Below are 27,315 nucleotides of genomic sequence, written 5' to 3' on the forward strand. Positions count from 1 at the left end.
AGGTTTAGGTGGGCAAAGCTGAAGACCCAGCACCTTCAGGGCACAGGCACGGAGTGAATACTGGAATAATACTCAGCCCTGGCTCTGGATTCGTTGCGCCTGGCTGTAAAGTTGCTTCAGCAGCTTTTTGAATGAAGCGGGTCCCACACAGAGCTTTTGAAAATCTCAGTGTTGCTGGCTGGAAAAAATTCTTTCCTTGCCCACATGACCTGCCTTCCCTCCTTTTATGCATCTCTCCCTGCCAGTTCTCCTCCTCCTCTCTTCTGTCTACCCCAAGAGCAATTCAAGAGATTGCAGTCGAAATTCAAATACATCACTGGTGTGGTGGTGATTTCTAACATTTGATGAAAGCTATTGACCAGATTATCTTCTTGGTGACTTCCACTGTAACTACCCTGGAAGACAATATAAGAAATCCAAGCTTATGCCATATAAGCCTTTTTATTATAGCCTAAGAGGTAGTCATGGAAACATCTAAAAGACCTTACCTGGACTCAGAATGGTGGATTATTACTTTTATTTTTACCGTGGTGGTATCAGAAGGCTCCAGGTGAAGGCCCATAATACCAAGTGCTGAACACACACATGCCCACACAGTAAAGAACTGTGTTTGCCCCAGAAAGCTTGCAGATTGAGCAGATAAAGCAGACATGGATGGGAAGGGTAGAGAAGGAGCTGGAAGAAATATCATTCTTCCCTTTTTCTAGGCAAGGAATGAAGCTGTGAAGGATTAAATGATTTTCCCAAAGTCATACGGGAAAGACAGAGTGCTCTAATCATGTGCTTCATTAGTTTGTTCTTTCTGGAGGGTCAGATAACGAGGCAGATGAGGGATTCACTCTTGTTCCACAAGATAAACTGAGGCATTAGGAGAGACTGATTGCTTGTTATGGGGCTGTCATACCAATAAGCTGGCCCACAAAGATGCTGGCTGGGTATTATGAACACTGCCAGGCACAGTGAAAATGCAGGTCTTGCTTTCATGTTGTTTTTGAGGTTCAGTGTGATACAAACTGCAGAAGGGGAAGGTCACTTCTGTGTGCAATACATACACAGCTCTGCAAGTCCACAGCAGCACAACAGGAGCAAGGAGAGATCTCAGGCTGCGGTCCCATTGGCGATGCACGTCAATGACTCCAGCCTCTGCCACATGAAATTCCTGAAACTGCTGTCTGAGAAGGATAGGGAGAAGTGAAAGGACCAAGGCAGGTCGGACTGCCAGCAGCTGCAGGTGACTCCCCACCTCTTCTGGCCTGAGGATGCAGAAACCCTTCAGAGTTGGGACAGCTAAACAGGGGAGAAGGGGAAGGCCAAGCGGCAAGATGTGATCAGTAAAGGCACAGGCCTGTACGCTGCCTTCGTGTTGCTTGCAAGTGGGGCTGAGTGCAGAGCCTGAATTAGCATTGGCATATTCTTTAAGGAGAAGCCACAGATAAGCATGTCATGTTGGCGGGAGCAAAGCCAAGGATGACGGTCTCTTTCATCAGGACTAAGGGGGCCTGCGCTTGAACTGGGGAAAGCATCATTCCCTGGCCTCATAGCAGGGTAAGGAAAGTAAACCTGTTCTGGTTTAAAGAGTAAGCAAGAATGAACACCATAGGAAAAACTAGGACCTGAAAAATTATATTATCTCCTGAGCTAATGCCAATATTTTTGTTCAAATCATGACTAAGATACACACAGAGGACAGTAGAAATAAAAAATATATATATTCAACAATATATCTAGGTGCCGATGGAGGGTGTGCTTCATCATTGTGTAACTAAGGCCTAGCATGAGGCATACCATAAAAAGAGCAAAATGACATTTAGTCGCACAACCTCATTATCTAACTTCAGGGAGTTAGATAGACCTAACAGTCGGGAAGGATGGTGACTCACAGGGCTATGCAGCATGCCCCTAAGCAAGAGTTTCTGAAAGCCTCCAAATAAATTGGGCACCTTGCTGAAAGTCAGCATGACTCTTTTCCCAAGTAAGATGGGCTTCCAAAAAGCTAACAAGGCCCCTGCCATACATGTATCTAGGACTCTACAGGGGCAGCTACAGTTTCAGAGAAACTTGCTGTGTGGGGAGGAGAGACAAGGCATCTGACAGATCTTTACATAATTTTGCTTCACATAATATGTAACAAAAGCCAGCTGGAATTACTAAACGGATACACTTGCCTATGTCCAGTGCAGTAGCTTTAATTAGACCAATTCCTCCTAATACATACTAGAGACGATAAAAAGATTTGGACCAAAAAAAGCTATGAAGAGTTATGTATTATTACAGATTTTCATGCTGGAATAACAAGTTTCAGCAAATTACTACCTAATCTATTGCAGATGTGTGGACATCAAATATCAGCAGGGTGGTGGGGAGGTCTATTGGGTCAAGTCCCCTTCTCCAGGTGACTGTTGGCTGCTCAAGTATTAGGACCTCTCACACCTTTTCATCATTTTTGGATCACAAAGCCAAGAATAAGATAAGGGACTCTCTTCTCACCACTAGTGTATTAAATATGCCTTCTTGGCAGCCTGTATTATTGCAAGTTTTTTCATGATTCAGAAATAATTGGAGCATATCAAATGTATTAGAAATGCACCTATCAAAGTTGTCATGTAGGTCAAAGACAGTTTGTTCCTTTCATCTGTTCATTAAACAAACTTCACACTGTAAAACACTGTAAAAGAAAAATTATAATACATGGATGGTCTATTAGACCCTGGAGACTGACTTGAGCTATCCAGAAAAGGGATGTCTAAAGCAAACCCCTGGCTACTCTCACCTGACGCTCTCCTGTTACAGCCCAAAAGCACACTGAGCCTTGACTGGGGTCCACTGTGCAACCAGGCAGTCTGGGCTGGCGTGCTCTGAAACTTGGCAATCCTCCTTTAATGGGAGCTCCTGCTTCACAGGATCACAAGATAACTCATGTTGGAAGGGATCAGGGGAGGTGTCTAGCCCAAACCCTGCTCAGGGCAGGGTCAGCCATGGGGTCAGACCAGGTTGCTCAGGGTTATTTCCAGTCAAGACATTGTCCCCTTTCATTTTATTATAGAAGACAATCAAGTTGGTCAGGCCTGATTTATCCTTGATAATTCCTGGCTGACTGTTCCCAGTTACCCATCTTCTGCCTTAAGTGCCCAGAAATGTTCTCCAGGGACTCGCTCCCTGATTTTCCCAGGGATCGAAGGGAGGCCGACCTGCTTGTAGGTCCCCAGATTGTTCCTTTGGCTTTTCCCAAAGGCGGGTGCAACAACTGCCTTTCTCCAGTTCTCAGGGATCTTCCCCAGTCTCTGTGGCCTTGCAAGGATACCAGCCAGCCCTCTCAGCACCTGTGGTGCAGCCTGTCTGGTCCCACGGACTTGTAGGGGTTGTATGGGTTGAGACCTGACAAGTAATCCCTGACTTGATCCTAATCCACCGCTGGTAGTTCTCTTTCTCCTTGAACTCTGTAAGCACAGAGACCTGGGAGACCTTGACAGTGAAGAATGAGACGAAGACAGCACTGAGCACCTTGGCCTTATTTCTGTCTGCTCTCACTAAATCATCCACCCCATTCACCAGTGGGCCCATGTTTTCCTTTTTGAGCTTTTTGATGTTATTGTAGCAGTAGAAGCTCTTCTTGTTGCCCTTGATGTCCCTCGGCAATCTCAGCTGCTGAGCTTTAACTTTCCTAACACCAGTCCTGCACGCCCAGACAATGTTCCTAAATTCCTCCTTTGCAGTCTATCCCTACTTTCACCCCCATCCCCCATATGCTGCCTTTTCGCATTGGAGCTCTGCCATGAGTTCCCTGTTTAGCCATGCTGGTCTCCTGATGTGTCTGCTTGTTTCTATGAGTAGCGAGAAAGATCTTTCTTGCACCTGGAGACTGCTGTCCTTAAAGCCCTGGCAGCTTTCCTGAGCTGCTTTAGCCTTCAGAGCTGCCTCCTATGGGATCCCACTTAGCAAATCCCTGAAAAAAGTGAAATCTTCTCACCTGAAGTCCAGGGTATTTACTTTGCTGCTTTTCTCCCTCAATCCTATCAGGATCTTGAACTCTATTATTTCACTGTCACTACAGCCCAGGCTGCCACCAGTTATCATGTCCCCAGCCAGTTCGTCCTCGGTAGTATTAGCAGATCCAGCTGTGCACTAGTTCTGGTTGACCCATCTTGTTCCTCCATCCAGAAGCTACTCCTGGCACTCTCCAGAAATCCGCTTGACAGCTTGCATTCCACTCAGCTGCTCTCTCAGCAGATGACAGGGAAGTCCAGGTCACCTGTGAGAACCAGGGTCTGCAACACAGAGGTATCCCTGCATTGCCTAAAAAGGACCCCATCCACTTCCCCACAGTGATCAGGTGGTCTGTAACAGGCTCCCACCACAGTGCCACCCTCACTGGCTTCTCATCTGACCCCAGCCCACAAGCTTTCCACCAGCTGTCACCTGTCCCATAGATACCCACCATAGGAGCTGCTCCTGCATGTAGAGGGCAATGCACATCGTCTTCCCTGAAGGGCTTGTACCTCTCCATCAGAGGACTCCAGCAGTGTGAGCGTCTGGTGATCTCCACGTCTCAGTTATCCCAGTTATGCTGAATTTTTGTGACTGTACACAGGACTCCAGTTGCTCCTGCCTGTTTCCCAGGCTGGGCGAATTTGTGCACACACTCTGGAGGTGGGCCCCCTCCGCTCTATGCTACCATTGCTGAGGCCTTTCTTGTTCAGCCCTCCGTGCACCATTTTCCTTCCACCCCTCTCCACTATTGCCCCACTTAGATGTGGGTTGTCATCTCTGTCCCAGAGCGTGCTTAGTTTAAATCCCTACTCCTAACTCCTAGCTCTACTCCAGACACCAGCCCAGACAAACAGGGCAAGACCGCTTGCCCATTTGGCTGCTGGATCTAAATAGCCCTTGTTCAGCAAGTACTCACTGTTGGGCTGTATGGTATAGACAGACCTTGAGCTCTGAAAGCCTTTTCCCTACTCCAATGGGGAAGCGCAGAATAATCTTCCCACAATGATATTGCAGGCGATCCCAGAAGGGGTATAGCAGGTAATAATTGCAGTTCTTCAGCATGATCCAATTCCAGCTGAAAATCCCTAGGGAGGAAGTGGTGGACCCTTGGACAGCTTGTTCAGTTCTTGGAGAATCGCCATGATTAGCACCAGGTTACAGGAATAAATGAATCTTCTAAAGCATGCGGTTTAAAAAGGATGCAAGCAATTCGATCCTGAAATAGAAAGACCAACTGCTGGACTGCAGGAGAAGTCACTGTTGCTCGTCTTCATGTCTGTGGGAGCAGAGATGCTCTGACCCATACACTCTGAAAAATCTGCTTTGTATTGTTAGGATTTGGGTTTTTTAAAATTAAACGTGCATCCACAGCCACCTGGACCCATATGAATAGTCCCACCTTTTGCCAGTCCAACAACACTGGTCCCTAACATGCTGTATATCTTACTTTTCTCTGCCTTTTGGCCTCAGTTTTAACTATTTAACCATGAGAACGTGAGAAATTCTCAGAGCTGCTGCTTGCAGTCACTCTGTTAAGGGGGCACAGGAAAGCTGCTCTGATATAACATGAGGAAAAGAACCGGCTTCTCATGTCTGATCTGTTTGCAAAGAAATGAGGAAATGGTATCTTGATTCTTCTTAACTGAGGCTAGTCTCTCTTGACCTCGACTAATATTTACAATAAATGAGGCACTTTCCAGCCTAAGTAAGCACAGGGAAGCAGGTGGGGCAGGATGCCTGCTTTTTCCTGTTGTAACCTGTCTGCAAAATATCTCCCTCCCTTCCTTGGCACATCCTTTGTACTCTGTTCATAAAGCTGCCCGGAGTGGACTTTCTCTTCCCCCACCACGTGCAACTTCTCACATGATGGACTCCGGTTTTCTAAGCAGCCCAATAGATGCTGTGTTAATACACAATAACAACAAGCAGACTTTTTTCATCTGTAAAGAGCAAGTGGCAAAGCTTGGCCTAGAAATCAGAGGCAGGTTGCTCAATGCCTTTTAACACTGGGACTCTTCTGCTTCAACACACTGCGGGGTGATGTGTACTGAAGCTTTTTCCTCCCCAGTGAGCCAGGCCCTTTCTGTGCCAAGAAATGTTCCAGCTAGGAGTCTGGGTGACTGCATTTGTCCCCCTGCTCCTGTTCTCCAGAAATTTCCCCCTGTTTGGGGGAACAAGATATTTCCAGAGCCCACTTTTCAGCAGCATTGCAAATGTGCCACACAAGGCATTGAGATCTTTCAAAAATTAAAGGGCTGCTCTTCTGCAAACTCATCTGTGATGCTGAAGAAAGGAAAAGTCCAGGAACCAGAGCAAGGATGCCTCTGTTTATGTTTAAAAAATTAAACACCCATAGCAACAGAAACCAGCTCAGTCATTTGGATCAAGAGTATTTACGTCCCATGGCATTCACAAACACAACGGTTCGGCCAGAATTCAACACAAGTTGACTATACGAGCAAGGCTTGCTTCACTGCTGGGCCCTGGAGGTCCCTCCTGGCACTGAAAGCTCTGGACTGTGGCTCCTGAACAGACTTTCAGACCATGATTACACGGCAGCAACTGTGTCCTAAACTTACGCACCCCGGGAACGGCTTCATCCTGCCTCACTGGCAGTGTGTCTGGCTGCACTCATGATTGGACCTACTTTTAATTTCTCTCTTTAAAAAAGTTTTTATAAAGAGCCTGTGTAGCTAGACAGCTGGAGATCATCTCATGAGGAAAAAACACAGAGAAATGCACAGAACTCCAGACGTGTTACACACCTGAAATTACTGGGCTGGCTGCACTATCACTGGGTGAAATCCTAAAGCCTGTGTCATACAGCTCAGGTGTATGGTAACAACTGCCCTTTACGTTTCTATAAGCCTATTAACTTACAGACAGATTTGTCTCTCACTTGAAAAGCCAGCAATTCCATGGAGATAGCCTGCTCCTAATACATAGTACACTTGTGCACCAGCTGAGAGCATTATATGAGGAGGGAGATCCATGTGGATGTGTAACAATCCCAGTTCAGTGACCAAACTGAAATTACACAATAACATAATGAAATAGAGTTTCTGTAGAAGTTCTGGATCTGTCCATTCAAACTAGAGGGTCATGTAATTCATCTGAGAACTACATCTGAGACATCCAGTCATAAACTGCAAGGGCTTTTTTATTTTGATAAAGACAGCATGAAACATATAAACAGTACTGGATAATCAAGTCCATTTTGGCTAATGGTTTTGTGACCATCTCTGAAGAAAGGATCAATCCATTCCTTAGGCAATGGGCATACGCCTGAATTCTCTTTTCTAAAGAGCATCGTGCCTCCCTATTTGCAGACTCCATATCCCTGACCTCTTTCATTAAACTCTATCATTCATTTGAAAGCAACCTTGCAATTAAGGGTAGCAAATCATGCATTAAGAAGTAACTAGGAAGGAAGCTTCCCCAGATCAAGACAGATTCCTGACTGTAACTCTGCCCCTTCACAATTATCCTTTAAGTAGAGCCTCCTTAAGATTATACAGCTGGTGGGCATGCTTACGCACTTCCAACAGTACCTGATAAAGCAATCACCAGGATCTCATTAATCTTGCATTGCTATAGGCATGTTTTCAAGAATCAATGTCTCAGGATGGGCTGCTGGGTTGGACTCACGGACTAAATACCTTAAAAAATTCAGCTCCTAATGTAATGTTTAGTTACCTAGCAAAAATCAACCCGTTTTTCAGAAAGACAGATCAATCCACAGCCCGTTGTAGTCAGGTATGGCCAAAAGCAACGGCCCTGGAAAATTCAAGGCAATGCAGTTATGGGCATAGCTGGCGCTGCTTCCCCACCCTCATATTCCGCTGCCTGCGATATCATCTCGGGGGCAAAAACACTTTGGGCCACACGGCATGGCATGGAAAAGGTTCAGAGGGCTCCGCTCTTCCTTCCTGCTCTGTGATCCTGGTTGCTTCCAGCCTCAGATGATTCAGCCTATTTCAGATGTTTTATTCTTAAAGAAACACCACCAAATCCCTGCCTGGCCCTAGTCAGGGCAGGTTTGCCTCTCCTCCCAGCGCAGCGTGACACGGGCTCTGGGATCCCCGTCCACCCTCCTGCATCCACCTTGACTGCATCTCCACTTTAGCAGTCCCATGACTGCAAGAAAAGGGCGATAGAGTGCAGAAGTGACCCTAAAATGTTTACTTAGCGAACCTCGCCTGGCTGTTTCTTCCTCTCGTCTTGATCCAAAGCTCACTGCAGACCACGAGTCCTTCAGATCAGGCCCCAGGTGGCAGAGAAAGTACAGCCACACAGCGAAACAGCCAGGAGCACCCGCAGCAGGCAGATTCCAGCTTGCGGCCAAGGCTACAGCAAGCTGAGAGCTGGCTGCTCTCCCTCCGCCCCAGCCGGTGCTCACAGGAAGTATTGCTTTCAAAGTACTTTGTCAGATCAGATAAGGCATGCTTCTGCCCATAAGCCAAATCCTAAATTGAAATGTTCAGACCTCTCAAACCAGTCAGATGATTTGTTTCTCCCACAAACACTCTTCTGGCCCGGAACTTCAAGGCGTCCTGCTGAACATGGGAAGTGCTCGACCATTTTGGATTTACCATGCGCTATATCTCAGTGCAGAATGCCTGTGGGGAAGACAAATGATTTTTTTTTTTTCCTCCCACATACCCAAGTAAACGCCAAGGCAGTGCAAATCATTATTTCCTGCCAGCTCTCTTCAGAATAGTACCATCACTTTTGGGTCTAGAACCTGTATTTTGCTCTAAAAGGTGTTTTATTGCAGAAAGTGTGGACCACTTGAAAAATGGTATGTTCACAGAGTGTATGAAAAACAAAACTTGGGACTCATAAGTACAAGGAACTGTCACTTCCTCAGTCCATATTAACATCCACACGATGCTTGATGCCTTGGCTGGACATATCAAATGCCATGCGATAAAACTGAGTTATTGTTGCCTCTAGGTAATATAAACTGCATTTCCCTCTGTCCCCTTCTTTCACTGTGCTCACCTGCTTGCCTGTTCTTAATGCACAATAAGTACTTGCTACTCAGGGCTCTACTAGCCTAACATATTTACAGCCTTGTCTCCTTCTTGCTCTTCTTTACCATGCTTATTTTATTTCAGTAAAGAAGAAGGGTGTAAGCTGCGAATAAATATGTTTGCACCAGATGCTCGGGGTGATTTCTTGCAGTTCAGTCATACAGCAAACAAGGCTGCAAATTGCTGAGACAAGGAAGCAGCACAGTGCTTTAACAGCTCCAAGAATTACAGATTGTTCTAAGTTAAGAGCAGAAGCCATTAGTGGTTCTGACTAGATGGAGAAAACGAGATTAATCTCCTATGACATTTTCTGTCATGTGCCTGTATCTCTTCAGCTGCTGCCACTCTAGCATCTGCCCTTTCATTTTTCTCTGTCTCTTTTTGATTTTGCTGAGTGCTTTCCCCCCCGCCCTTCGATGCTCCTGCCTGGCAGCTTGCTGACTCCAGGCCTCTGCTCAGCTTCTTCCATGCAATGGAAATTCTCAGTCTCAGCAGCTCTTTGCAGTTTTGGGCTCCGTGGTCAATGGTGCTGTTCCCAAAGTCTCAAGCTTTGCAACTTTCTTTATGAAAAAAATACAGCTGTTCTTCTTCTCAAATACCTTGTTCTACTCCTCAAAAGCGTGTGGGAGAAGAGCTTGAAAACACTGACCCTATGCCCTCTACAAGTATCATAACCAAAAGGTAAACACAGAGTCTAATCCTTAGATTTCTCACTCTCTGAAGACATTTTCTGTTTATGAGGCATCAGCTCACAGTTCAGGAACATGACGATGCTCTTTGCTCTCTAACATCAGTGAGAGGTAATGGATGACACATGGTGGCCCAGCTAGAGCAGATCTCATCAGTAATGGACATAATTTTCCTGCCCACATCCTTTTCCTTGTTTCTTTGCTCTCTGTGTACAAGGGTAAATCAGCTAGGAAGGGAATCCCTCCTTCACCTTTCGGTGCCCTGGTCTCTGAGAAACTCTGCACAAATGGTGGGCCATCAGCTGTTGTGTACTGGGACCCTGTCTGCCTGGCACTGGCCCCAGTCTCTGCCATAGGAGGAGAGAAACAGGACGGCTGGAAGCCCCTGGGATGGTCTCTGAGGTCTCCTGAGTCCTCCACAGGCTGCAACTTATGAACTGGAAGCATTTCCAGAGGTGCAGTGGTGCACAGCTCATTTGGTGCATGTTTTGAGACATTTCTCCCATTTCCTGAGAGTTCAGTGGAGGCATTCAACACCAAATGGTTGACATGACCTGACTAGTAGCAGCTGTAAACCACTCCAGCATTTCAGGTGCAGTTACTGACGCTTTCTGCGGAGAAGGAACACAGACTCCAGTGGGATGCATCCAGTTCAACCACTGTGAATACCTGAGTATGACATTCCCCTTCCTCCTCCTCCATTTCATAATAAAACCAGGACTGTAACTTGCCGCAGTGGGGAAGCTCTGTCTTTCCATGATTAACTGGGTTAATAAATCTGGATAATACACTGATTTTCCTGTCAGTATTCAGTAATAATTTTAACAAAGCAACGCATCACTCTGGGATCTTCTTGCCTTTCTTAGGGTTTCTGTTTTATTTTCTTTGTTCTATTAATTAGTCTTAAAGTTAAAGTTAATCCAGTTCCACTCCAAAACATTTCTAAAATAATCTTAAGGTGCTTCCCTGATGCTGGGTGATGTCACAGAATGTCCTAAAATGGTGCTGGAAACTCCTGAAGTTTTGGATTGCAAGTCAAGGCCATCCTTTTGATACAGGTTTTACTCTTTAATGTCAGAGGATGTCTGCAAGAACAAATAGCTATTGTCATCGCTGATCATTTAAAAAGACTTACTGGGTCTCTGTGGCTGTGTCAGATCAGTATTTGTTGTGATTACAGCACCTGGTCATCTTCTAATGGTGCTGAGACTGAGCCTGACAGCTCCCGATGTTAAAGCAGCTGTCCAGGTAGCGTGTTACATCATGCCCCCTCTGGCAAAGAGAGGGAAGAAAATCAACAATGAAAGAGCAGACACCTCATGCCTGAAAGAGATCAGCTCCTGTGCACGAGCAGCAGCTGTTTCATTGACACATGACTGCTGAAGAAAGCAGCATGCAGCTTTGAAGTCACATGAAGAACAGCTAATAGCGACCAGTGCAGACCTCCGCATCCCTGGGGAGCATCGCTATGCAAGGCAGGAGCATACGGGGGCTCCAAACGCTGGTGTCCCAGTCCCTTTTCCTGCCCTGTGGCAGCTGTCCAGGACAGAAGAAGAAAATGGGAGCAGTTCTCTTCCAGAGCATGGTAATCGCATCCCAGCTCTGCCTCAGAGCAACTCACAGCCAGCACCCAGGCCCACGCTCTTCCCGGTGCACTCTGGACTGGGCTGGCTGCTCCTTCACTGGGGGCTGACACTGCCTGTGGCTGGGACATTTATTAAAGCCTCCACGCAGACCCATTTAGCCTAGAAAAGATCTTGGTAACCAGGAGCTCCAGGGTAAGATAAGACAATAACATTCTCAGTGACAGATATTGAGTATTCTCCTCGAGGTGTTTAAATGAAATGGGCTGAGCTTCTTTGTAAAATCAGGTTCACATTTGCCCGCTGCTGACAGATACACTTGGAAGGGAGAGACTTTGTGGGAATCTCAAAGCCCTAATTGCACCTGTGCTGTGGGCTTTAGGATGGACTCTGAAATACTGGGGCAGGGGGGAGGGAAGAGGACAATCCTGTGGCTGGATTGCAGCTGTTGAAGCTCAGTTCTTACTCTGTTGCTTGTTCCCTGTACCACATCTGATGGATCAGCATCTCTGTTCCTGTGGCTGTGCTTGGCAATATCAAGAGAAGCCCAGGAGTGGAGTTGGTTGATCATGTGGGGCCAAAGTAGGGTGAGTGGAGATGGCAGTGCCATGGCTCCAAGGAAAGTGGTACCTACGTGCCTTGCAGGTTGGTCCTCTCAGCAGCTCTGCTCACAGGGTTGCTGGAGGAGGATAAGAGAGCAGTGGTCATGGCAGAGGGGGTGGTGGAGGTGACAAGGGACCGCGGCCCTTGAAGCTTTCGTCAAATGATGGGTTTGATCTGGCTGGGGTGAGGGCTAAAGACTGCCAGGGACAGAGGTGCCAGGCCAGCAGACTGGAGGAGGATTAAGCCACGCTCTTGGGGAGGTGTGTGAGAGACAGCACGAGAGTCTTTCCCACCAGAGCTCTCTTGAGAGCTGCAGGAGGAGAATATTCTTCTGCTGCAGGGAAAGAGGAGATGTAGGATTAAGCCATGGAAGGGAAGACCAGGAAATATTTGAGGGGGTAAAGCTACTGTTTCAGAGTCAGCATCAGTTTGCCTCACTCCTGAACCTGCTCAGGACTGGAGGTTTTCCGTCCCTTACAGGTGAACTGTCACTGATCCCAGGCCTGGCTCGGTCTCAGCCACCCCTGCCCGTGGCTCTGCCCTCACGCAGGATCCGTAATGCGAGCACAGAGCCGTGTTTTGGAACCAAGAGACCCATGGGCAGAAGCTCTAGTAATTACTTTATCAACAGTGGCTCTCAGGTCCACCCTATCTTGCCACAGGAGAGTGGGCAGCAGCCTCATCATATCTCCTCCTAGCTGGACTACCTGCCAGTTTTCATTTCACAGATACACTTGTGACTTTTTATCGCCTGAAACTGATAACACAGCTGAAGCACCATGCCCTCTGTTCTCCATCCTTACTCTCCGACTTAAAACTTAACAGTACCTTGGCCAGAAGGACCCAAATAGAAATGCAAGTGATGCACACCCAGCCATTTCTTCCTTGCCCACCATCAGGCAAGAACAGATAGCATTTTTCTTTATGGCACCACAGGTCCCCTACAGTTGCCAGTCTCGGCTTGAGAGAACTGTTTTCCCTGTTTACTCCAGACCTCCATAGCAATTTCCTGCCCTCTGTTCTTGGGATTACAGCACAAGAAACTAAGAATGTGAATTCCTCAGCTAATCCTTGGCTGGGATTTTCAAGAGTCAGGTAATACCAAGTTCCTTTCAAATTCAACTGAGAGGTTAATTTTCCAAGGGTCTATGAAAAATCCTAACCAAAGCCATTTTTAATTGATCACTTCAGGCCTGGAAGTCTTATTGGTGGCATCTAAATGCATAGAATTTGCTGCAGGGTTTAGTGACTTATGGCACTAATTATTCTAGTGGTGTCAACATGCCTGTATTCCTATTATATGACTCATTTTGGAGTCAGATCAGCCACCTTCTCTGAAACCTGAGTTCATGGTTTGTTCTGTTTTTGCACCACCGTTGGCTTTATTCTTTCATGAGTAAGTGTAACAGAGATCTTTCAATTCACCTTGCCCTCAGGAGTATTCTTCTAGTCCAGCTGCATAATTCATTTGGCCGTGGAAAGCTATGCCTGCCTCTTGAAGCAATTCTAGCGTTGGTTTCAGGAAGGCATCAGAACCTCATTATTATGAATATGCTCTTTGCCGCTAAGGCAACGAAAAGAGGTGTTAGGAAACTGAGCCTGGCACAGAACTTGCCTTGGAGTCCTTATTAAAATCCTTGACTTTTCCTGCAAGCTTCGGCAGGGAGGGGTGGGCAGAGGAAGAGGTTATAAGCTCTGGCAGTGTCACGCGTTGCCCCATGTTGCTCCCTGTTATCTGACTGTCACACTCCCTAGTATTTTGCCATAGCAAACGTCACTAGCTCTGTGGGCATTTCTTTTTCACACTCCAGTGCCTCAACCTAACTCCCGGCATGAGGAGGCTGTGCTGGGCCTTAGACTGGTTTCAGGTCCCTGCTCTGGCTTCAAGGATCTCGATTTCTGTCCTGCGTGGCAGGCTTAGATTTAGCAGTAAGGCGGAAGCACAGCTAGGAGCCAGAGGAGGTGGGCTTGAGGGCTGAGGAGGGTGCTGAAGAAGATGCCTAACCCCTGTGGGCAGTGATGGGGAGAACAGGCGAGAAATGGTGCCGTGGTCACACTTTGCTGAGGGGTCCAGTGACCCAACGAACAAAGCATGTGCCTTTGGCACTGCTGCCGGTACCACCAGGAGGCTCCCAGGACCGGGGCCTCGTGACCAGCATCCTCGTCAGCTCCACAGGCACCATGCCGTCCCTGCAGCGGGAATAAAAGCAAAGCAAATACGCCTTTCACTGGTTCTAGCCCTCCCCTAGGTGGAGGCGAAAGGGCTGAGCAGATGTACTGAAAACCGCAAAGGCCTCAAGCAGTGTATAGTGTGGATGGCCAGAGGAGAGGATGTTTGGATGTGACACAGGACTGCTCTCAGGGCCTGGCTGAGGAATGTTATTTGCCTTTTCTTTTTTTCCTCTCCTAACCAAATCCTCCTTTCAATTGCAGCTCAATATTTCGCAAGCATCATGGTCATCGTTGGTCTGTCTGTGGTGGTAACGGTGCTGGTTTTACAGTTTCACCATCATGACCCTCAAGCAGGAAAGATGCCCAAATGGGTAAGCAGCTTTGGCGGTAAATATTCAACAACCTGCTAAAAAAAAATTACAATTTATAGTGAACTAATGAGGGGCAGAAGTTGTTCTCAGTTAATCCCAAGTGCCAGCTACAGACAGTATGTGTGACACTGCTGTGTTTGCTGCCAGCGTAAAAGAACGAATATACTAAATTTGGGTTTCCATTAAAACCAGCATATATTATTTGGGTTTTCTCTTTAAACTTAAACCAGGAGACAGCTTACTCTGCACCCACTTTGCAAGTGCTGACCCCAAAGGCAACAGCCTTGATTTCTTATCCAGCAGTCGCTGGTGCTGATAAAACTTGGCGTTTCAAAGCACTAAGCAAACACCTACTAGTCTCTGCTGGGCAGTTTGTCCGGCATGTTGCCTTGTAGAGGTTCATACTGCAGTCACTGGCAGAGCTGTAATCTCCCAAAACAAGGACGGGAGGTCCAGAATTCAACACTGGAGGCAGTCTGCATTTCCACTCTTGCAACTGTCCCAGCTGTGAATGGCTCTCTGAGTTGCTGGAAGACAGTACCCACCACCGCAGGGCACCAAGGGTCCTGGATATAAACTCAGCTGTGCTTCTTGCAGCTTGCAGGGTGGCTGACTGCTTTTCTGCATCATCAGCAGATGGAGTCAGGCTCAGTCTGGGCTCAGTCTGGCTGTGCTGAGGGACCCCTGGACTTTGCTGGGAAATCTGCCCTCTGCTGAAACCATATCCACTTGTCTGCCTGGAGAAACAATTTTGTCTGCTGGCATCTGATGACTTCTCAGTGCCATAGTCTGTGGACCCTCTTTTCTCTACAACAGAAGAGTCTGTTACGCCAGTGAGGTCCAGTACCAGCCCCAGTTAGCTTTCAGGAGGAATGTGTTTATTTTAGATTTTCATGTTAAAAACAAAAGCATACTTTTTTCTCTCTCACCTTCCCAAGAATGGGTTTTAGAATAAGCAGGGAACACATTGATGCTACAAAAGGAAAAGTAATGAAAGCTAAAGCAGATACCAATAGTCGCAGTCATCTGCTCACCCTGGTTTCTAAGAAGTCTGCTTTTGCAGCGTCCTCTATTATCTCATTCACTTTATTTGTCATGCTGGCCAATTATCGTGATGTGATGTGAAATTTCACATGGCTACCAATGTCAGCTTGAGAAACAGAACTGATTTCTAGTTTATCTTCTCTAAAAATAAGTTGCAGAGTCAATGCAGATTAAAAAAAATAGATCAGTAGATATTAAGCATACCTAACAATCACTTCTTAAAAAGCTGTATAAATTAAGATCAGCTTAGTTTCAAGACAGCACAGCAGGTGAATTCTAGACGAACCTCTATGTCAGCAAGACTTGAGGACACCAGTCTGGATAAACATGCTTCAGATGTCCAAATGGATAGAGTATGCAGCAGCACAACAGCCCCTTGGGCAATTGTACTGTGTCTTCTGCCTTCTGAGGAGTCTGGGCATGGGCTGAGGTGTCCTGTTAAATACGCTCACAGACCCTGCCAGTCAATTCTTGTTCCTTGCCAGCCCATCAAGATACTCTCTGAGGCCACGTCAAATATTTTTGCTAAGGAAACTTCACTATGATGATGAGACATTAGAGGAAATTATCATTCGTGATTCTTTTTGAAGTTTCCTGGGAAAGAGGACAAGCCTAAGAGAACAGTTCTGCAAAGCCCTGTAACAACTGAATGTTACATGTTAAGACAGGACTTCTATAGCTGCTTCTACAGTACGTCCAGATTTAGCATTAGGCCTAACCAGACACATGAAACCAGCCCATTACCACACGAATCATCCATTCTGCAAGACAAAGCAAGCCCTGAAGAACTGTGCTCTTCTGTAACAAGCTATCAGACCTGGCTTGTTGCTCACTCTCTCAAACCTCAGAACACAGAAATGGCATATCTGAAAACTATTGGACAAAGGATTTTCTTCTTTCATATCGGTCATCTGGAGCTCCCCGGAGCTCCTGCAAGACTTGGAGCAACCCGACACACTCCCATTCACATCCTGGAGAGCTGAGAGGACTTCCCTCCCGATGAGTGAATCCAAGGGACCCATAGCGAAAAATGCAGTAACAAATTAAACAAGGGTTGAGCAATCACGGGATCTGGAGAACATCCATTTCCCCGTAATATGTTTGGGAGAGGTACACACTTCGGTCCACTTCTGGAGCAGTTGTAGAAAGAGTGGATTTTCTTTTGCCATTGGCAAGAAAATTTGTAGGAACATACTTGGCAAGAGATTCCTGGCTAGATGTAGAGCAAAATAGGGATTGGTTGTGGGAAGAAATGAATGGAAGTATCTAGACCTGTGTATTGAAGCATGCTGCTGGGAACTTGTTCCCCCAGCACAGACCTGCTGCTGTTTCACTCAGAACCACAGAATCACAGAATGGTTGAGGTTGGAATGGACCTCTGGAGATCATCTAATTCAACCCCCCTGCTCAAGCAGGGTCACCTAGAGCATGTTGCCCATGAGCATATCCAGATGGCTTTTGAATATCTCCACGGAAGGGGGCTCCACAACCTCTCTGGGCAACCTGGTCCAGCGCTCTGCCACCCTCACAGGAGAGTTCTTCCTTATGTTCAGACAGACCTTCCTGTGTTTTAGTTTGTGCCCATTGCCTCTTGTCCTGTCACTGGGCACCACTGAAAAGAGTCTGGCTCCATCCTCTTGACACCCTCCCTTCAGATACTTGTACACATTGATAAGATCCCCCCTCAGTCTTCTCTCCTCCAGGCTGAACAGGCCCAGCTCTCTCAGCCTTTCCTCATATGAGAGATGCTCCAGTCCCTTACTCATCTTAGTAGCCCTTTGCTGGACTTGCTCCAGTAGTGCCATGTCTCTCACATTGGGAAGCCCAGAACTGGACACAGCACTCCAGATGTGGCCTCACCAGGGCTGAGTAGAGGGGGAGGATCACTTCCCTTGACCTGCTGGCAACACTCTTCCTGATGCACCCCAGGATACCATTGGCCTTCTTGGCCACAAGGGCACATTGCTGCCTCATGCTTAACTTGGTGTCCACCAGCACTCCCAGGTCCTTCTCCACAGAGCTGCTTTCCAGCAGGTCAACCCCCAACCTGTACTGGTGCATGAGGTTATTCCTCCCTAGGTGCAGGACCCTGCGCTTCCCTTGGTTGAACTTCATGAGGTTCCTCTCTGCCCAGCTCTCCAGCCTGTCCAGGTCTCTCTCAATGGCAGCACAGCCCTCTGGCGTATCAGCCACTCCTCCCGGTTTTGTATCGTCAGCAAACTTGCTGAGGGTGCACTCTGTCCTTTCATCCAAGTCATTGATGAATAATGATGAATATATTGATGAATAAAACCCCCATACGGTCTGTATTTGACAACATCTGGACAAAGAATGACAAGGTAGAAACTACAGATAAGAAAGACCTATCTGAGTACTCTGGGTTCTTGCCACAGACCTGCTGAGGTCCACTATTTTTTGGCTGAAAACGTTGTGTGCAGGGGGTCGTCATCCTTGAACAACAAGGTTCAATGGCCTGCCAGCTGAACTGCCATACACTTAAAAAAAATTACTATCAGGAAGCAAAGACTGTAGAAGGCATTACTGGAGAGTGCAGATGATATACTGTGACAGCTGTAGCACAGGCAAGCAGGCAGGGCTGAGCGATCTCAAGACAAAAGGGGCAAATGCCAGTTGTGTGGGAAGAGGCTGGCAGCCCAAGAGCGGTCAGTACACAAGTTCTCTGCAAGTCATAGCCATTGCTCAGTCATTAGGATTTATGGCACAATCCCCATTGATTTTTTCCTGCCAGCATCTTTCCGGGCCCGTTTACCTTTTTTTTCAGAGACATCCATACAGCTTTTTGCTGAATAAAAACAGGAACCTATTAAGATGGCTATCTGCAGAGAGGAGGAAATTGCTTACCTGAAATTTGTTCTCTGCAATCCCAGTCTCAGCAGATCCTCCTAGAACTACTCACTCCCCACACACCCCTCCCCCTGGCAGAGCCAGACATCCAGGCATTGCAAAGCTCTACCCCTAATTAATTGTTAGGGGATGTTTTTCCACCTTTGATGGAATTGGCTGCTGGAGCGAGTTCCAGGGGAAGGCGTGGGCTTTCCTTGGGAGCACCTCCAAGGTAGAGGCAGAAGCCCTCCGGCTCTCTGCTGTGCCTACATCAGGTTGTTTAGTTTCAGGCTTCCCTTTGGATATAATCCTGGGCTGGCTGATGCCGTCGGGCTGGGGCGTGCAGGTTTGCCGGGGAGCTGGTGCTCCTCACAGAGCGCTGTAGCTACAACCTTGTCCGTGGGCTAAGCGGTGGGCAGGGGTTCACACCCGGGCTGTTTCTAGACAACCTCAACCAATTGGCATGCCAGGAAGAGACTGATGCCTGAACGTCTGTGCTTTCTAGGAAATATGGCATTAATCCAAACACATGAAAAGCTGCGGTGTTGTCTTGCATGTATTTAATTGTCTGTAGGAAATGGGCTTGTCTGTATCTGAAATTATAAATGTAAATTCTCCAAAGAATAAGCACACCATCTTGAAAGAAAAAGTAACATTTCTGCAGAACAGAGCTTTTCCCCTTACATCTCCTTGAAGACCCAGGGCAGACATATCAACATTTTCTAATAAAGTTTGCCTGGCCTAGTATTTTGGAATTTCACATTATGTGAGAATGAATTTCTCTCTACCCTTGCCACTGACACTGCTGAAATATTGTCAGCAATTAAAGCCTTTATATTGTTCCATGATAATATGAAATCATTGTGTCCATAAGCAGTCAGAGGACATTTTAATTAAGGAAGTTCAATTAAATCCAGGATGGATTTTTTAACCTGCTACATTATAGTTTTGTGTTTGTCTGTGGTGACCAGGGAGGAAATAGTGAAACATTTAAAGCCACCAATGAAAGCAGAATAATTTGAAACTCAGGAAAATAGCTTTTCAGGGTGAGGAATAAAAGATTCGTTAGAGGGAGTGAAGCAGAATGGCCCACAGGGCTGCGAGCCAGAAGAACTCTCACTGTAAAACTTAAAAATTGTATTACCATCTTCCACTCGTCTTGGCTTTTGGGTTTTACTATTATTACTCCCTGCTGTGGTAATTAGCGTCTCCTCCTTTCTGAAATTACGCTTGTCATTACAGCAGCCACGCAAAGCGCGAGCTGTAATTCGCCCACCTGCGCATCTGCCCTGTGCAAACGCAGGAGATGACTCCACCTGTATCTGAAACCACCCTACGGACGAGGGGTGGCCCTGAGGCATACAGGGCCAAACCGACAGGAGCAGCATCCTTCAGGCGGTCCTGGGCACAGGGGTGAAACCAGAGGTCAGTTCTGCTTTTTCTGCAAGCAGAGCGAACCAGTAATTGAAGAGGCCACCTGTCTTCCAAGAGTGACTCTCACCAGCTCCTTGCGAATGTCCGTTCCTCTATACATACTACTTGAAGGACTCTACGGTTACAAGATTTTACTGACTGAGTTTGCTGCTGTCTGCCTTCCACAGCAATCAGTACTAAAAATGGGAAATCTGGCAGGCTCAGAGTTCAGACAAGGGATCTGAAGATCAGTTCACAGGGAAAAAAATGCTGGATGTACCCTCCTGAGTTAGCTCACCTGACAGCCTTAATAGGAAATATTTGCCCCACAAACGTCCATAGGCAGGTTAGAAAGCTCTCGCGAACTGTCGGAGCAGTTTTATACCAGAGCATGAGGAAACGACAGCTGATAATAGCAACATTCAGATTTCGAACTGCCCAATTTAACTGATCAGCTGCTGTTGTTTTGAGAGAAGGCCTGCTGTGTTATGTGGCTGAACTCTTCACCAAGGATTAAAACAGGATTGCAACAGCTTTCAAGTAAAACAACACAAGGCTGTTTATATAGACTTAAACAGCAGGGGTTGCGGGGAGGGTATATGCTAAAAACTTCAGTTAGTCTGTCCTATAGTCTAATTCAGCACAATCTAAACATTTGCCCCCCAAATCTTTAAGAGTATCTCTCTCCATATTAACTGAGAAATGGTTGTAAAAGAATGCAGCCAACTTTGTGCCTTCCGCTCAACCACAGAGATCCAGGATTGTTTGCAAAATAGGGGAGTTCGAGAATTGTTCTGTAAAGTGAAGATCTTAAATCTCCTTTGCTCTCTAAGCTGGGTGGACATGGAACACCTGTATGTTCAAAACATGTCTGAAAAATGTCATTTTTGGGAAGGGCCCAGATCCTGAAAAACTCCACTTAAAATCAGATAGTTGGAGAACATAGCAAACAGCCAGGCTTTCTAATTGAACATAAGGACTGATGACAGTAGCCACCAAATGCTTCAGAAACAGTACATTAAAATGCTCAAAGGCTCCCTTTATTCATATTCTGATCACTCTCTTTCAGGTCCGTGTCATCCTGCTGAACTGGTGCGCTTGGTTTCTGCGAATGAAGAAACCTGGGGAAAACATGAGGCCCCTCTCTTGCAAATACAGCTATCCCAAGCACCCTCCGAGCGTCAACAGCGCTGAGTTGAACGTCCTGCCCGGGCACCAGTCCAGCAACGGCAACGTGGTCTACAGCTACCACGCCATGGAGAGCCCACGCTGCCGCCAGAGCAACGATCTGGGTAGCAAGAGCGGAAAGGTTACTTGCCCCTCGCCAGAGGATATCGAGCTCGCTCAGAAGAAAGCTTTCGTGGATCACCTCCCAGTGATCGTGAAGATCCTGGAGGAGGTTCAGTTCATCGCAACGCGCTTCAGAAAACAAGATGAGGGTGAGGAAATCTGCAGCGAGTGGAAGTTTGCAGCTGCTGTTATAGACAGATTGTGCCTGGTTGCATTTACCCTTTTTGCCATCATCTGCACATTTACAATACTCATGTCTGCTCCAAATTTCATAGAAGCTGTTTCAAAGGATTTTGCATGAGGCTTTCAAAGATGAAAACAGTAAGGAGAAAGGTAATTTAAAAGTCAAGGTTTCCAGTAATTTTGCTAGGTATTTTAACTCAAAAGAGAGAAGTGTACTTTTCTGTGCTAACATACGCAGAAGGAACCGAAATTAGTTTCAAGAGCTAATTTATTCCTGATGTTTGTGACTGTAATTACTGAATAGCACACATGTTGAGTATACGTGTTGTTATTTATTTCTTAGACTACTTCTACATGTAATTATGTCATGATCTTGTGACCATCAGATAGACAAGACAGACAAGAATTCCAATCTACAATATATTTGTTACAAGCTAACACTAGTATCAATACATTACAAAGCATCTGTGAACCTTTAGCTATTTTTATGTGGCTTGCTATAAGCTCTTCAGTACTTTACTGTTTTCAGTATCTTTATGTTTTGGGGATTTTTTGTGGCTCTGATACTCACTTCTCAGGTTCGACACATATCTCTTCGCAGTCTTATGACGCTGTATTGCATTTAACAAACTAAACTGTCATCGTGTTAGCTCTTACTAGTGCAGTGACTGGAATGTTTTCTCAGTGAATATGTTAGCAGAATGTATTTTTGCCAGAATGTAACTTTTTAGTTTTCATGTAGGAAATATTGGCTGTTGAGGAATGAAAGAAAATTCATCCTCCAAAATGGCAATCACACGTACTGTTAATGGCGCCTCCTTAGCTCTCCTGCTGCATCACCGTTGCTGTCATGTTCTAGCTCTGCTTAATATGAAACATCTCTGATCTCTTGGATCACAGCTGCCAAACTAATAATGATGCATTCTGTGTAACTAGGGCAAAAATCTTGGTTCCACACAGCCTGTAGAATTTTTGTCACTGGTTTCACTGGGGCCAGATTTCACATTTAGAGTCCACAGCTTACACAACAGCACTGAAGTAGGGTTTTTTTTTGTGCTAAATTCTGTTAGCATAGTCCACTTTCAAACTTGGACAATGTGGCTTGGTTAAAAGAGTTGTGTAAAAGAATATTTTTGTTTTGGTAAATTTTAACGTAGCAATATTTAATCTCCATTTGTACCATTTTGTTGTCCACAAATACAGTAATGTAATGTCTATATATTAATAAACAATAATCCTATTATGCCACTTCCCTGGAAGAGAATGTCAGAAAAGCCCCCTTCTCAAAAGCACCTCCTTTCCATTAACTATGCGAGTGGAAACCACACCTTTCTCAGTGTGATTTTATTTTGCCAGCTGATCACAACAGACCTACAAAAGGCTGTGATGTGAGGTAGGCATCTTTCCTCTCTGGGTATCACAGCACATTTCTGAATGTCTTCTAAAAGAAAACACCACCACCTTATCTTCTCTGACTGTCTTCCAGCTTGATTTTCTTCCAGTCAGTGCTAATGTACCAAAATTAATGTTTCCCGTATCTGCTTGATGGATCCCTCCCATCATCACTCCTGGAGAGGAAGAAGCAGATCATGGAGCTATTATTTACGGGAAAGCATTTTCATTTAAAAAGTGATGGTGAAGCTGGTAGCTCCACAGCCTGAAGAACCAAGCAGCTGTTTCTTTTAGGAGAAGCTGTGGGAGCTTTTTCGCTATTGCTCTTCGTTAGGAGGTGGTGGGTCCCTTTAGAGAGAGACTTCACTATAATGAACCTTACCTCTACAGCTTTGAGATCAGATCATCACACTAGTGTTTCCTACTTGAAGCTATGTCCAGAAAGCACCCGAAAGCTCTTGGTAGTCCTGACTATAGTGACCTGTTTTGTATTTATCATAGCTTTTGTGCTCTGCGCTACTTGTTATTTCTTCAGTTCAGCTCAAAGTGGCAACAGTAAAAGACCACCATAACGAATATTCATTGTATTTTTTTCTGAGAGACCTTGCTGCCCATCTCAGTGTGCTAGTGCTCTAGGTAGCTTTTGCTGCACCAGCAGCAGAAAACTGCCAGGAGCTCTGCTTCTGTCCCTTGCCCATTTTGCTGCTTCTGCTCATGGAGCTGGCCTTGCTGAGGTGCAGGATGCAATTCAAGAGCGGTTTGCCCTACACAAACTCTCAACTGAGCTGCAGGACTGCTCTGGGGGCTCAGGTCAGTGATCAGCAGGCTCCGCTCCTGGGACGCAGCAGAAGTGCTCACTCTAAATTATTGCTTTGGTTATGGGGACAACAGATGTAGAAAATGTCTAAATATCCATTTATTTCTGCAGTTTGTGATGCAGGATGCTATATGACCTTTAGAACGCTTGCTCAAGGACCACTAATATTTTTGCTTGAAAGTCTCCATTTTTGAAAGTAGTCTCCAGTGACAGGATAAAAGGATAAAAGCTAATGTTAAACCATACAGTCACAGTAACTTAACATCCTAATGCAAAGCATGTTTCTTTACATGAAACACAGTTATTATATGAGAGTATTTTTAACTGGAGCAGGGATGCATAAATCTTAGGACCAGAAGGATGACAGAAACTGTCCAAAAACAACAATGGAAAAATAACCTCAATCAAATATTTAGTTTATGAAGTCCAGTAAAACTAAAAAATTCCATTTACAGATTACCATTTTTTACTTCTATGCCAGCAAGGGATGGGTCTTCTCTTATAGAGCTATCCTAAGACTCAAATTGTGTTAATGCTATGCAGTTCACAAAACCTTGTACTGGACTGAAATTGCGTTCTGGTTACTTGTTCAACTGGCAAAGCGAGGCAGATCCTTTTGACATCTGGTAGTCACTTGGCCTTTTGGAAGGTAATAACACTGTTACCACAAAAATTCTGGAATGACCTAGTTTGGAGTGAAAGAGGAAAAACGGCCACTGTACAGACAGAACAGTGCAGAATAAAGCCCCGATGCATTCAGGGCTTTCCCGAGAACCGCAGCGCAATTGGAAAGGCTGATGCGTCATCCCACATATATACCAAATCGCAGCCTTTTGTCGCACCACTAGTTAGTGTCACACAACGTCTGTCAAGGTATTGCGTAATTCCAAAAGACAGAAAGTTTCCAAAAACAATCAGAACGGCCAAATGGCAACAATGAACTAACCCACAACATCCGTCTTTTACAAAATCCGTGCACTTAAGCAGACGTTCCGTTAAGAGTCATGGCCATCTTATCCTCCGCAGGCAATGTGAACATCCTAGTAAAAATCCCGGTACTCTCTCTCTTGCTGAGGAGCGCCGTATTTCCCGGGAGGCACGTCAGATCTCTGGTGTGGAGGTATTCAGCGTGGGCTGTCAGCACCCTGCCCCTGCAGATTTTTGTTGAATGTAGAAAATTGGTGAAGAACTTCCTAAATAAAATACAGTTACAAAACTGATCTCATAGGCTTGTCTGACAAAAAGAAAATACTTTGGGAAGACCAATGTTTAAATGAAGGTAAATGCAAATACAATGATAATGTACAAGGAGGACATAATACTAGAAAAAAAAACCAAGCAGTCATTCCCACGGTAAACTCTAAAAAGAGCTGTTTTTGCACAAAAGAGGACTTTCAAAGATTAGCATCTGCAGGATGCACAGTTATTTCATACAATCATTATATCTTTTTTAAAAAATTCATTTATCAGGGAAAGCAGGATCTAAATTTCAGACCAAGGACAGGAATACAGCAGTATGGTTTTGGTAGTATCTGTTTATATAGAAAATCAGTTTTGTCAAAATAATTTGCATGGTTGTGCAATAGACAAAGAATGAATGTATACACAGTATAATACAGTGAAGACATGTCCACAGAATTCTAATCAAAGTAAAATTTAAGGCCATATTTGTGGCATTCTCTCCTTTTACTAACATTGCACTCCGAACATTTCAAGGTACAACCATGACTTTTATTCAATGATAGAACATGCGTAATGAAAGGAAGGAGCACTTGGGAATCACAGTATCCTCTAACTGCCCACAATACATCAAGGCATAAAATAAATTTAAAATAAAGTAAAGATGCATATTCAGCTATTTCTGCAAGAATCAGTTATTTTTCAGTTAAAAGCCAACAAATAACACCCTTTCTCAGAACCTCCCCCCCACCCCCAGCCAAAATAATGTTACCTTGTAATATTTTGTGTAACTTCTGAAAACAGGAAATCAGGATCTAAGGTATTTCAGGCCGAGATTTCTGAGATCTATGAAGTACAGAGTTACAATACACATAGATGGAACCATAACTCTGCCCTCTTTCAGTAAGTCCTCAAAGCAACTATAATACCGTTTCCATCCTTTTAAACAAGTGTTCTGCTTGGCCCATAGGTCCATGCTAAGGACTACATTGAATACTACAGTAAAATTAAACCACGTTTACACTCATTTGTACTTAAAAACACACTTCTGTCTAACACAAACTTTCTTTTATCATCCAATAAATTCGGGGGTTCCACTTTTTTTCCACCTTGCTGCTGACCAGACCCCTGTGCACCTCCCAGTACAGTTCATGTGGAAAAGGTCTGCAGATTTTCCTCAGTTTCACACAGCAGAGTTTCATCAAACCCAGGGTTAAAGGAAAAGCGTAAAGCCTCAGTGCGTTCGTCATGTGGTAATTAAGTTTTGTCCCCGAATTATTTGCTTAGAACAAATCATTTCAGGGAAAACAGATCCTAAAATTGGAAATTGTCTGCACCCTTCTCTGTGCTTCTGGAAAGCCTAATGACTTGCATCCGTAAACATCCCGTGAACCACTACCCTGTCGGCAGGAGGTGGCAGCTGACAAGAACATCAGAAAGTGAAAACAGTGGCTAAAATGTCACAGATCAGAAAAACTTCTGCTCACCATGAAATACTTAGGTTCATCAAGGCAGAGAACAAGCCAAAGGCCGAGGAAACCCTAAAAGTAGACTGTTTAGAATTTTTCTAAATTTCATTTGTGTTAAAATTTCTGATGAAAAGCCTTCCATGTTTTTTAACCAGGTCTAAAGAAGACACACATCCTGAAGTTAAGAATATATTTTTTATTGATTAGTATTGTAAGCTTTATTTTATTTAGAATAAATTACTTTTTGATATAAAGACTCTTTCTTCTGTCAGTAATAAATGCCAAAAGTACCTCCAAACCCAGACACCATTCTTGTCCAAACTGGCATATTTTTAATGCTTCGGTAATGTGTGCTTGGTCTTGATATACTGGGATGACTTTGCAGCTAAAATGAAGCTCATGAATTGGCAGGTTGTAACTTTTGAGGATGATTTTGAGGATTTAGAGTCCATGGTTAAAAATAATTAAAAAAAAAAAAACATTTTAAACACAAATTAAAAGAGAATTTAGCTGGATTTTACAGGTTTTATAATTAAAGTTGATTTACAATTTTCCATCTAAATGGTTATTTTGTGAAAAAGAAAATTTCTAAAAATATAATCTTTATTAGAGTTATTCCGATTTCATGTAAACTTTTCAAATTTCCACAGGGAAATCAAAACAAAATAGCACAAATATAATTGCAGCTCAATCTAACTCTGACTGAACTGGACTGGTTTGCTAAACTGACTGACAAATTTTTTGAGTTTAACATTAAAATGTGCTTTCAAGGGGATCCCCAAGAGAGCTGTGGTGTGAGAGTGCGATCGTTGCTTTGGCAGCTAGTACCCCTCATGCTGTGCAATGCGCACGTGCGTCCAACCGAACTGCAGGGCGCATGACAAGAATCAAGACCACTGATTCATCATAGGAACTTAGTCTTTCAGAACCTATGTAGGAAAATTGTGATAACAGAATGGGAAATCGAACAGCAACTCCCTGGAGGCAACCTATGGCCCCACACTGGAAGACGGAATTAAATGCTAAACTTCGATTTTGCCAGGTGACATTTTTCAGAACTTTATGATCAGTGCAGTGTTCTGTTACGCCAACCTTGTATCTTGCACAAGTGTTACAGCACTTGATATTGCCATGGGAAGGAAAACCTGGTTTCATGTATCACTAAAACCCCCAAACTGGTGCATCAGGTCAGATCAAAAATCCATCTGGCACTTCATCTTATCTTTGACAGAGATCACACATA

The 27,315-nt window shown here is 45.0% G+C and overlaps 1 protein-coding gene across 1 annotated transcript in view; it reads left to right on the forward strand.

Annotated features, from left to right (window-relative positions):
* Nucleotides 1–21,333, forward strand: part of LOC136995367 (neuronal acetylcholine receptor subunit alpha-7-like) — a 52,449-nt gene extending 31,116 nt beyond the window's left edge. Inside the window, exons 11-12 of the mRNA XM_067315994.1 lie at nucleotides 14,332–14,441; nucleotides 20,812–21,333. Coding sequence (XP_067172095.1) covers nucleotides 14,332–14,441; nucleotides 20,812–21,333 — 632 coding nt within the window. The remainder of the gene's footprint in view (nucleotides 1–14,331; nucleotides 14,442–20,811) is intronic.
* The last annotated feature ends 5,982 nt before the right edge of the window (nucleotides 21,334–27,315 follow it).

Source organism: Apteryx mantelli, chromosome Z, assembly GCF_036417845.1.
Source record: "Apteryx mantelli isolate bAptMan1 chromosome Z, bAptMan1.hap1, whole genome shotgun sequence".
Lineage (NCBI taxonomy): Eukaryota > Metazoa > Chordata > Aves > Apterygiformes > Apterygidae > Apteryx > Apteryx mantelli.